Source organism: Pollachius pollachius (assembly GCF_949987615.1).
Source record: "Pollachius pollachius genome assembly, chromosome: 7".
NCBI classification, from domain to species: Eukaryota; Metazoa; Chordata; class Actinopteri; order Gadiformes; family Gadidae; genus Pollachius; species Pollachius pollachius.
Window position 1 is genome coordinate 2,701,286 of NC_136940.1, and position 12,500 is coordinate 2,713,785.

At 51.3% G+C, this 12,500-nt stretch overlaps 1 protein-coding gene across 2 annotated transcripts in view; it reads right to left on the reverse strand.

Annotated features, from left to right (window-relative positions):
• The window catches only part of dennd1b (DENN/MADD domain containing 1B), a 123,432-nt gene that overhangs the window by 13,491 nt on the left and 97,441 nt on the right, over positions 1-12,500 (reverse strand). For both annotated transcript variants that reach the window (XM_079739785.1, XM_079739784.1), the window contains 5 exons: positions 8,344-8,434; positions 6,902-6,942; positions 5,418-5,453; positions 4,764-4,820; positions 3,195-3,284 (listed from right to left, as the gene is read on the reverse strand). In XM_079739785.1, coding sequence (XP_079595911.1) covers positions 3,195-3,284; positions 4,764-4,820; positions 5,418-5,453; positions 6,902-6,942; positions 8,344-8,434 — 315 coding nt within the window. The remainder of the gene's footprint in view (positions 1-3,194; positions 3,285-4,763; positions 4,821-5,417; positions 5,454-6,901; positions 6,943-8,343; positions 8,435-12,500) is intronic.

A 12,500-nucleotide genomic window follows, 5' to 3' on the forward strand; every position in this document is an offset into this window, starting at 1 on the left:
TGGTAGCCTGGTGCCAGCTAGCCCGGGCTAGCACTGAGACCGGGCTACCACTGAGCTAAGCCCAGTGGTAGCCTGGTGCCAGCTAGCCCGGGCTAGCACTGAGCTAAGCCCAGTGGTAGCCTGGTGCCAGCTAGTCCGGGCTAGCACTGAGACCGGGCTACCACTGGTCTTAAACGGTGCTAGCTTTTTTCAATACCTCAAACATCTAATTTATTCCGGTGCGGAGAGATGAATATATTTTCATATATAATAGGAATCGGAGGGTGACATCTTGACGGAAACAGTTCAGTCATGGTGGTAAATGTCACTAGATTTGATTTTTTTTTAATAATAAATATACATTGGATTATAAAAAACAATCCAATGTTTCTTTTCTACTTTTAATAAGTCATACTTTATCTGTAGTTATAATACATTAGTGTGAGCCACTGGAAGAAAGAGAAGGATTATCAGTGGCTCGACATCTCCAGACACAGGACTGTGCTGAATGCTCTTTACAACGTGCCTTACATAAGACTGCGATGGACCCCCTCCCTGCGAGGATACATCCGGAGGAAGACGCAAACAACTAAACATAAAGCGAGAATAAAACCAAACATTAGCCACATGACGTGAAGCGTGGATACAGCCGAGGTGAAACCCATGGACAAAAGAGAAAATAAAGGACTGCTCTCACACACACACACACACACACACACACACCGCTGTAGGACATGCCATGTACCGTGTCTCCTACATCCGGCCCCTAGGGACCCGTTACCGTGGCAATGAACAGGAGTCAACTGCAGCTACATTGGGCCCTGTGTGTGTGTGTGTTTGTGTGTGGCACGGTTGTGGCAGCCTGTGTGTGTGTGTGTGAGTGTGTGCCAGTGTGAGACCTAGCTTGCATACAGTTAATTGCATGTGTGCATTTAATCTTTTGTGTCCACTTGTGTGTTCATGTGTGTGTTGATGCAGGTGTGTGTGTGTGTCAGAGGGAGGTAATCTGTCCCTTGTGTCTGTGTGTGTGTGCCCGTTCGGTCAGTAGCATCATTGTTTTGTTGTGTTGCACGGTGTGCCTGTGAGGAATTGGGTTTGTTACTGTGTGCGTGCGGCATGTGTTTGGTGTTTGTATTCCTGGACATCTTCCCGTGTGTGTGTGTGTCTTACTGTGTGTGTGCGTGCAGCATGTGTTTAATGTGTGTGTTACTTTTTGTATTTGTGTGTGTGCGTGGCATGTGTTTGGTGTTTGTATTCCTGGACATCTTCGCGTGTGTGTGTGTTACTGTGTTTTGTGCGTGCAGCATGTGTTTGATGTGTGTATGTCTGGACATCTTCGCGTGTGTGTGCGTGTTACTTTTTGTGTGTGTGTGTGTGGGTTACATGCGTTTTGTGTATCTGTGCCTTGACATCTTCGCACGTGTGTGTGTGTGTGTGTGTGTGTGTGTGTGTGTGTGTGTGTGTGTGTCTGTGTGTGTGCGTGCAGCATGTCTTTGGTGTGTCTGTGCCTGGACATCTTCGCGTGTGTGTGCTTGTTACTTTTTGTGTGTGTGTGTGTGTGTGTGTGTGTGTGTGTGTGGCTTGCATGCGTTTTGTTTGCGTGTGCCTGGACATCTCCCCGTGTGTGTTTGTGTGTTACTGTGTACGTGTGCGCGTGTGTGTGCGCCTGGACATCTCCCTGGCTGTGTGTGCAGTCTGCGGGGCCATTAGGAAAGCTTTAATTGCTGTTCCGCTCTCCTCCGCGGTCACACCTCTTCCTGCTCTCTGGCTCTGCAGCCGCGCCTCACGCGCGCGCGCGGACAGGAAACACAGCGCTAATTAGAGACAGCTCCATCCCCACCCGGCGTGACCACGGAGCCAGGGGCGGGGGGCCGACGCACCAGGTACAGACGCTGGCGTGCGTGTGTTTGTTTTTCTGTGAGCATTATCCTGTGTGTGTGCGTGTGATTTGTGTTAACAAGTGTGCGCGGTGGAAGTTAATGTAAGTTGGTTAATCTTTTATCATGGGAACGGCCGTAAATGTGTTTGTGTGTATAGAAAGACACAAGCTCGCTGCTAACTTTTTAATACCGCCGTTGTGTACTGCTGTCCTGCTATTGTGTGATACTTTTCCCGGCCGGTTTGGTCCGGCAGAGAGAGCGATATGAGCAGAAGCCAATGATGGGGGTCAGAGGTCAGGCTGGGATCAATACACCGGCTCAGGGGCCGCTATAGGCAGAGCTACATGCTAGCACCCACACCACAAGAGGCTGTGTTACATGCTAGCACCCAGACTGCTACAGGCCATCTTACGTGAGTACTAGTTCATGTTTATACGGATGCACATTTCGAGCACAGATGAGGAATCTCATGAGGTTACACACTGCGCTCTCCTGTGTTAACGCAGTGTCTACTGTGTCTGTGTCTAGTGTGTGTGTGTGTGTGTATTTGTGTTTGAACAGTACTGAGAACAGCAGAAAAACACACTTATGGCGCACAAGCAGATTGTTCAGAGGAAGTGCTGACCTGCAGAGGAGTTGCAGGTCCGTCCGTCACACAGAAAACAGCCAGTGTGGACAGAACGGAGACACAGGCAGAGGGGAGGGAGAGAGACTAGCATTACATCTGGCCCTCGGACAAACCTATGGACTGGAGCTGGAACCCAGGGGGGCAGAGAGAGAGAGAGAGAGAGAGAGAGAGAGAGAGAGATCTCCCTTCTGTGTGTGTGTGTGTGTCTGCAAGTGCACGTGCATGTGCATGAGTTGCACGGGGGAAAGGAAAGAAAAATGTAGACAAGAGAAAGTGTAATAAAAAAAGTAAGGAGAGCGAGAGAGAGACGGAGAGAGAGAGAGAGGGAGAGGGATAGAGAGAGAGAGAGAGAGAGAGAAAGAGAGAGAGGGAGAGAGAGAGCAGTAGAGAGAGAATGAAGAAGATGAAAGACAGAGGGACCAACAAAGAAAGGACAGGCAAACGGAGAGAGGGAGGAAGATGAAGAGAAACTGTGGACACAGCAGAGAGGGTGAAGATCGTCTTCAGATAATGACGAGGCTCCGGCTGCAGTCTCCCAGTTTAGGGGTGTGTCGGCACGCTAGTGTGTGTGTGTGTGTGTGTGTCTGTGCTCCGGTGTTTATGTGTGTGTGTCGGCGCACCAGTGTTCGTGTGTGTGTCTGTGCTCCAGTGTCCGTGTGCGCGTGCTTGCGCACGTGCATGTGTGCGTGCGTGCGTGCATGAGATACCCGTCTCATCTTCTGCAGTCTCCGTGGTGATAGGCTCTTGGTGCTGGTGGGAGACCCGGCACAGAGTGTCGCCCCTTCATCCTCTTCCTCCTGACAGGGGGCGAGAGAGAGAGAGAGAGAGAGAGAGAGGGAGAGAGAGAGGGAGAGAGCGAGAGAGGGAGAGAGAGAGAGAGAGAGCGAGAGAGAGAGCGAGAGAGAGAGCGAGAGAGAGAGAGAGGGAGAGAGGGGGAGAGAGAGAGAGAGGGAGAGAGAGAGAGAGAGAGAGAGAGAGAGATGGTTGAAAACCTTGACTGACCAATTATAAATGAGTGATTAAAACATAGTTCTGGACCAGCCCGGCTGGAGTGATCATTCATGCGGTTGGCTTGAGTCTGGGTCGCCGTGTCAAAACTCCTCCTCACAAAATGGAAGTGAGCAGAACTTAAGTTTGGTTAAATTGCGAGCTGTCAGATTCAGGGATCACGGATAAGAGGCCTGCAGACTGCGCCGAGGAGCCACCACACGGGGACATGCGGGGCCTGGCTTTGTGGGTGTTGACGTGGGGTCAGGCTCGGTGCCGCTCCGGAGGTGAGCGGAGACGAGGGAGATTGAGTCATCGTCGGGCACAGAAGAAAAAGAAAAAAAAAATGACATGTATTTGTCTGATCTTTTTATAATAACTACTTTCATTTAATTTGTCTTTGTGTCAGTTTGTTCTGTGCCGCCGCTGCTGCTGCTGTACATGCTAATGTGCGTGTGCGTGTGTGCGTCGAGTGTGTGTGTGTGCGTGCACGTGTGTGTGCGTGTGTGAGAGGGATGGTTGCCTACTCTGGCTCGGCCCGCCGTGTCCCATCTCTTCAGTCTGCCGCTGACAGATCAAACTGCAATTTCCTCATCAAAGCCATCAGTGCTTATGGAAACACACACCTCGTTACACTAGCTTTGAGGGAATCACAGCCCACTGATGAAATATGCACACAATAACCGTGGGTGTGGGTGGGGGCTGCCAGTGAGAGAGAGGGGGGAGGGGGCCCAGATGACATGACATAGCCAGAGGGGCCCTGGGTTAAAGACGTTCGAATCGGGCCCCTGCACAAAGCGCCTGGCTCGCTTCACAAGTCATTAAGAGCTGGCCAATCAGAACCACACACTCCCAATGTGAGACACCCACCCCCCGCCCCCATACACATGCACACAGTCACACATACACACACACACACACACACACACACACACACCGTCTATGAGGTGTGTGTGTGTGTGTGTTTCCACGCCAAGCTCCTGAGAAAGATTTGCACGGGAGTGTGTGTTAATGCATCCATTCATGCATGCACACAGGCACATGCATGCATGTGTGTGCGTTCACATGCATGCATGTGCCTGCATGGCTGTGTGTGTGTGCGTGTGCATGCATGGGTGTGTGTGCATGCATGGGCGTGTGTGTGCGTGCGTGCGTGCATGCATGGGCGTGGTGTGTGTGTGTGTGTGTGTGTGTGTGTGCATGTGTGTGTGTGCATGTGTGTGTGTGCATGCGTGTTTGTGTGTGTGTGTGCGAGTGGATTGGGACAAGGTGTGGTGCCGGGGCCTTACCCGTGCTTTGAGCCGGCCCTTAAAGTCCCGGATGCCTTTGTTGGCGTTCCTCCTGGCCTGCGGGAGGAAGAGAGGAAGAGGAAGAGAGGAGGTCCACGGTCAGGACGCTCATTACCCAGCGCACCGCGGCCGCCACTTACACGCCTGTTCTGGTTTCATGTCGGATCAAGGCCCTCTTTGATCCCGGGGGTCCGGGGACGGGGACAAACCAACACAAAGGCCACAGATGCATCCTCGTCGCAGGGGCCCGCCTCACCCGGGCCCCCGAGAACAACGGATAACAGCCCTCGCACTGTACTAGGTCAGGGCGCTGTTCAACGGTGAATGGGCCGCGTTTATTCATCGCTTTTCCGACCAGTTGCCACTCAGAGCGCTTCACAATATCGCCAAACATTCACCCATTCACGCACACATTCACACCCCGACGGCGGTGTCGACCACGCAGGGCGACAGCCAGCTCGTCGGGAGCACTCAGGGTGAGGCGTCTCGCTCGGGGACACCTCGACACTCCGCTACGAGGAGCCGGGGATCGAACCAGCGACCTTCCGGTCACCAGCCAACCCGCTCTACCTCCTGAGCCACGTGCCGCCCCGTGTTCTTAGTTTGTCGTATGAGGAGGATAAATAAGGAAGAGATGGATCCTCCATATCTTACCTTGCTCACCACCGTGTTGAGGAACGCCCCCCCTCTCTGAAACACACAACATGCAGCGACACACACACACAACGTTAATTAGTGTCACACGCTGTAGTATAACAGGTGGTGAACGAGGTTTGTGACGGGAGCGTTCAGACCATGTTGGATTACGCTTGGAAACCGCCCAGGTGCCATGGACGAGGTGGGTCGCTCTCTGACACATCTATGACACTATCTGTTGTCCTGAGGGGTCTCTCTCTCTCTCTCTCTCTCTCTCTCTCTGTCTCTCTCTCTCTCTCTCTCTCTCTCTCTCTCTCTCTCTCTCTCTCTCTCTCTCTCTCTCTCTCTCTCTCTCTCTCTCTCTCTCTCTCTCTCTCTCTCTCTCTAAGAAGCTAATTGGCTAAACTACATAAAAGGCAGGCGGTATCCCATGATCCTACTCGGGGGGGGGGGTCTCACGGAGCCCTGTCAGTCAGGAGACGTGAACTTTAGCAAACCTTTGAAGAGCACTCCAGAGGACTGATTCAGCCCCCACTGATGGCACCGTGGTAGAGAGACAGCAGGAGAGAGAGAGAGAGAGAGATATACAGAGAGAGAGAGAGATACAGAGAGAGAGAAGGAGAGAGAGAGAGAGAGAGAGAGAGAGAGACAGCAGGAGAGAGAGAGAGAGAGAGAGAGAGAGAAGGAGAGAGAGAGAGAGAGAGAAGGAGAGAGAGAGAGAGACAGCAGGAGAGAGAGAGAGAGAGAGAGAGAGAGATACAGAGAGACAGATACAGAGATAGATAGATAGAGATACAGAAAAAGAAAAAGAGAGAGAGAGAGACATACTGAGAGAGACGGAAAGATATAGAGAGAGAGTGGGGGGGGGGGTGGGGGGAGAGCAGGCTGATGGATGGTAGGGGTTGAGGTGGGGGGCACAAAACCAAAGATGGGAGGGGAAGAGACAGACAGCAGTAGGAAGTGAGCCGGGGAGAGAGAGAGAGAGAGAGTCAGAGAGGGAGAGAGAGAGAGAGAGAGAGAGAGAGAGAGGGAGGCCAAGCCAGGGAGACGAGGCTGGGGGAGATCTGTGTCGGGGGGGTCGGTTCTGTGGAGTAACGGCTGTGTTCGCTGCCAGATCAACATGTCATGTCTGAGGATGTCTTGTCACGTCAAAACCATTTCCGTCTCCCCCCCCCCCCCCGCCCACCAACCTCTTCCTCAGCCCCATCTGTCTCCACCACTGTCCTACTGCACGCACTGCTTCTCACACACACACACACACACACACACACACCCACACACACACACACACACACACACACATCTCCCCAACAGCGGCACTTCAAACACACAAGAGTCGCTCGTCAATCAAAGGGTTCAATTAAACAGCAGTGGGGGGGAAGGGGGGAGGGGGGGAATAAAAAGCAGAGGAGCATCATGGGGGCTTGGGAGGGGGTGGGGTGGGATCCAGGACATGAAGGGATGCATCAGATGAAAGCGGAGCCGGAGTGGCAGGACCATACCTTCACACTCTTCATCCATTGTTGATAGGACCGCGAGTTACCTGACAGGGGGAGGGACATGAATTAATCATCCGCCGCTCAGCACTGTTTACTCCCCGCGCCGCGCTAACCGCCGCCGCCGCCGCCGCGCGGTGTTCCGTTCATTAGCGCTAGCGTGTTGTTAGCGTTAGGGTTGTTATCGTGACGCTGTAATTGGGATAATCGTTGTTGTTACTTGGAGCTACGTCGACGCCGTTGTTGAAACAGGAAATACTGTGTGTTTGCTGATTGTGTTGTGACCAATGGCGGCGCTCATAAGAAGTGGAGACTCTCCGGGGTGACCCTCTACCCCTGTGGTATTCTTAGGAGGACTTAAGTGTGGCAAGAGCTTCGTCTTGGCTAAATATTACAGAAGTAAGGTAATACACTTTAAAACAATTCACAAGGGGAAACAGAGAGCCGTGAAAGGAATAGGTAGGTAGAATAGATCGAGATTCACTTTTGGTTCTTGGTCATATTTAATTGTGCTAATTGTGTGTTAATTGTGTGTGAATTTCTATAAAAACGATCCCACCTCTCCCAGTGAGGCAGTAAGGCAGAACTCAGGGAGGGTTAATGGGAGGGGAGACAGCAGCTCTGTTATGACGAGTGAACTTATACTTGGGCAGTAGTGTGTCGGTACAAACCGTCAGGGTATAAAGATGGCGGCCAAACTTTTATTTTACACCTAACGTAAACAGTCTCTTGACATTGGCCGTTTTGGGCTTTTTGCCCAAACAAAAACAATCCATATGCGAGTTGTGGTGAGGTTATGATTTACTCCATGGCTCCCTCTCTGATCCTCCACAGCAGCGGGCTAAGAGCAGCTCTGCTGTGTAATGTGCAAAATGAGGCTAGTCTGAGTGATTGATCGGCGGACACTGTGTGTGTGTGTGTGTGTGTGTAAATGTGTATTAATGTGCGTGTGTAAATATCTGTGCATGTGTGTGTGTGTAAATATGTGTGTGTGTGTAAATGTGTATTCATGTGCCAGTGTAAATATGTGTGCCTGTGTGTGTGTGTGTGTAAATATGTGTGTGTGTGTGTAAATGTGTGTGTGTATAAGTGTGTATTTGTGTACATACTGTATGTGTGTATATGTGTGTGTGTGTGTGTGTACGTGTGTGTGTACATATGCGTGTGTGTGTACATATGTGTGTGTGTGCATGTGTATATTTCTGTACATAAGTGTGTGTGTGTGTCTGTGTGTGCGTGTGTATTTTGGTCTGTTAGTATGCGTTTGTGTGCATATATGTGTGCTTCTGCGTGTGTGTGTGTGTGTGTACATAAGTGTGTTTCTGTGTGTATTTTGGTCTGTAAGTATGCGTTTGTGTACGTGTGTGTGTGTGTGTGTGTGTGTGTGTGTGTGTGTGTGTGTGTGTGTGTGTGTGTGTGTGTGTGTGTGTGTGTGTGTGTGTACTCACTCCGGCAGAACCCCCCCTCGGTGATCTCCTCCTCGAACACGTCACTGAAGCCGCGGCCGGCGTTCAGCTTGGCCAGGCGCCCGTCGATGAACTGAGGGGGAAATCACAGAGCGCCGATTACAGCGGGACACAGCAGCACAGGCCAACACACACACACACACACACACACAGAATACTCACATGTATTTCCTCTCCCACACACACACAATACACACACCTATTCCCATGACCACACAAAACACACATCGATTACACCTACACGCACACACACACGCACACACACACAGAATACACACTATTCCCACACAAACACACACAATACAGACACACACACACTCACAATACACACATCTTTTCCCACACCCACACTCACATATATTATTCCTATGTACAAACAAACTTAATAAAAAACATACACACATGCAAACATCTATTTTTCCACACAAACACCTATTATTTCCACACACACACACACACACACACACACACACACACACACACACACACACACGGCCCCACAGCAGAGCGCCATTAGGGGCCTTTTGGGGCCCCTAATGGCCCCACCATGGGCTCCAGGTAAGGGGGCTATGGCATTAGGGAGCGGCTGAGGGATTAGAATCAGCAGCCTTCCCGCTGCCGGATGTGTGGGAGGCGGGAACGTTTCATTTCCTCTGCGCCGTCACAAGGGAGAACGTAAAGAGAGAGAGAGAGACGTCTCATAAATATGGTCGCCTAACGACCCAGACAGCTCCAGCCCCGCCCCGGCAACCGGGAACACATTAAGAGAACCGGAACACGGTGAAGGGACGCAGAGGAAGGCATTAAGAGAACCGGAATAAGGTGAAGGGACGCAGAGGAAGGCATTAAGAGAACCGGAATAAGTTGGAGAGACGCAGAGGAACACATTAAGAGAACCGGAATAAGGTGAAGGGACGCAGAGGAAGGCATTAAGAGAACCGGAAAACGGTGGAGAGACGCAGAGGAACGCATTAAGAGAACCGGAACACGGTGGAGAGACGCATTAACCTCCTAAACTCGAGGTTCCCCAGATTTGGGAAGACCGGGATCACTCTCGCAGCAAAAGGCATACAACACTGCCCTTATTATGTCAAAATAGTCATATCAAATTAAACATGAGAAACTCCGCTACAAGCACATATAAGTCATTTTTACACACACCAAACACAACTCAAACACCAAGCAGATTAATCAGACAAATTAGACAATTAAAAAATAGGCTGGGGCTTAAGAGGTTAAGAGAACCGGAACAACACGGTGTGGAGAGACACAGAGAACCGCAGTAGGAGAACCGGAGACATGGAGGAGAGACGCAGATAAACCCCGTCTGCAAACGCACAGGAGTGTACCGAACACGCAGTTCATGCAGGGAACACACGCAAAGGCTTTGTAAAACACACACACACACACACACAGACGCATACACATGCACACAGAAACACACACACACACGCACGCAAACCCACAGACACACAGACACACCCAAACCTCAGCTCCCCATGGTCAGGAAACCTAAAATAAACGCATCCCCTCGACATCTTTACAAATAAAAAAATACAAATGAAAAGCGCAAATCCTACAGCAGGTTCTTCCGCGCTGTGACAAGACAGAGTGGGGGGGGGGGGGGGGGGGGGGGGAAGTGTGTGTGTGTGTGTGGGGGGGGGGGGGGAGAGACGGAGGAACAACAGCCTAATCTCCCTGGAAGTCCTGAACACATCAAACGGCCTGTGTGATCACGGCCCTGATAACCACTCTGGTGCTCTGGTCCTCCACAAGGACGACGGTGGGATTGTTCTCTCCTACACACCAGAGTCCCTCCTCGTCTTTAATTGAATTCACTACGTTTGGGAACCTTCACAGGGACGACTTGAAGGCAGACGTTGACTCACATTCAGCCCCACACTGCTCTCGTTTAAATTCCCCCGAAAAAACGCTTTTAGGTTGACATGAGAATGATATCAAATCCACGCAAAGCGCTCGTCTACGGAGCTTTTGATGAAGCGTTCTAATAAGAGACTTCAATGGCTTCAGCCTTGCAGTCCCACATTAAAGCGGACTCTTTAGACTCTTTAGTTCATCTTCCTCTAAAGGATCCAGCGTAACAAAATAAAAGATGGCGACTTTGCGTTGGACGTTTGGTTTTGTGTCGCGCGGCTTTGTCCACGGTGTTGACGGCGTAACATCATGTGGACAAGGGTTCACGCCCGGGTTTCAGGGCAGGGCTGGAGAGCTCGCTTGCGAAACCTCCGTCACCTCCTCCTCCACCACCACCACCACCACGACTACCACCTCCTCCTCCACTGTGGTCAGATGGGTGTGTGAGAGGGGGGGGTGAAGTGCCTCTCCATCATTAGATTATTTTAATGAGAGGTGAGCCTGGAGGATCCCGCCATTGCTTGGTTGCTTAGCCGGTCCAATTAGCGCAAATAATCAACCCAAATCATCACAGTAGCCAAAGTCTCCACTTACCACCCCCCCCTACCCCTTCACACAACCCCCACCCAGCCCCGGCTCCCTGCCCAGATTACCTGCCTTACTGTGCTTCTTAATTAGTTATTACTCAACGATGGCAGTGTATGGGATCACACACACACAAACACACACACACACACACACACGCGCACACACAAAAGCACAAGCGCAGTCATGTGCGCCTACACACCCACCCACACAAAGATCTGCATCCATGGACACACAAGACAATGCTCCTAACGTGTTTCCCCCCCCCCCCCCCCCCCCCGCCTCCTGAAGGCCGGCCTTTCAGACCACGTCCTTTGAAGAGCAAAGAAAACACACACAGAAAACACAGTTCCTCAGCGATTGCTTTCAAAGACAAATTCCAATCAGTGCACAGATAAGATTCCATTCAATTCAACGCACGATGTCTGGATCGTTTTGAGCCCGGGTATGGCCCTTTTGTTTGCTGGGTGAGAGGAAGGGATGTGGGGGGGGCCTCTTCTTGGCCCCCCCCACATCTTGGCCTCTTCTTCTTCATTCTGCGTACGGGGAGCGGCAGGCCTGGATGTGTGTAACGGTATTATTGTATAACTGTATAACTGTATATAACTGTGTATTACAACACTGTGGCTTACTTCACCGCAGGCTCTCGGCAAACCTTCCACCTCACTGGGTGTGACTTCTAAACACAGGGCACCGTTTGAGACGTGTTGATTACAGGTGAGACGCCGAGGCATCACCTCCATGTTGTTCAGTCTCTGGTTTCACAGGAGGCTTCACTTTCCGCCACCTCCGTTGACAACCAGAACACTCAAGCCGGTGATTGGAGTGGAGAGTTGTGCTTACTTTCGGTGGCTCGTGATGAGATACATTATATATGTAGCTGTCACTTTAAATTCAACATGGGCGTCCCAATTAATAAGGCGGCTGACAGAAGTTTAAAACTAACCCGTTTGAATCTACCACGGCAGAATAGTCAAACTTTTAATAGTGTTAAACGTGCTACCAACCCCCAAGCAAGTCTGTGTGAGCAAATTATTGAGTCATTTGGGTGTGTTTGTGCTTGTGTGCGTGTGTGTGTGTGTGTGTGCGTGTGTGTGGATTTGTGTGTGTGTGCATGTGTGTGTTTGTGTCTCTGCCTGCTTGTGTGCACACATACGTGTGCATGTGTGTGTGTGCCCGCCTGTGTGCATGTGTGTGTGCGTCTCCACCTGTGTGTGTGTGTGTGTGTGTGTGTGTGTTGAAGAGCAGCGGGGTGTGATGGGAACCAGTTTAACGTTGACAGGCGCTTCCCTCGCATTCTTTGGGCAGCGGCCGTCTCCGGTTCGTCCGGAGCCGAGACGTTCTGCTGGGCTGCGCACGCACACACACACACACACACATACCGAGACACACCGGGGCCTCCTGGAGCACCACACCGTTTAGGACCAGTGGAGAGTAACGCCGACTCCTGTCCTACGGCCGGTCTCCCGGCAGAACCGGATCGGGGCGGTCAGAGAGTGTGATGTCCGACGGACGCTGACGTTGGAGGTCGTCGGGACACGAGTGTGAATGTTATGATCTCGCAACGCCTGGCTTTTGTTTGCGGACCCATTAAACATGAAGAGGTTTCCAAATGTGTCAGGGCACATCGAGCCACAGGCACAGAGTCCGCCAACATCTTTAATATTTAATCTGAGCCC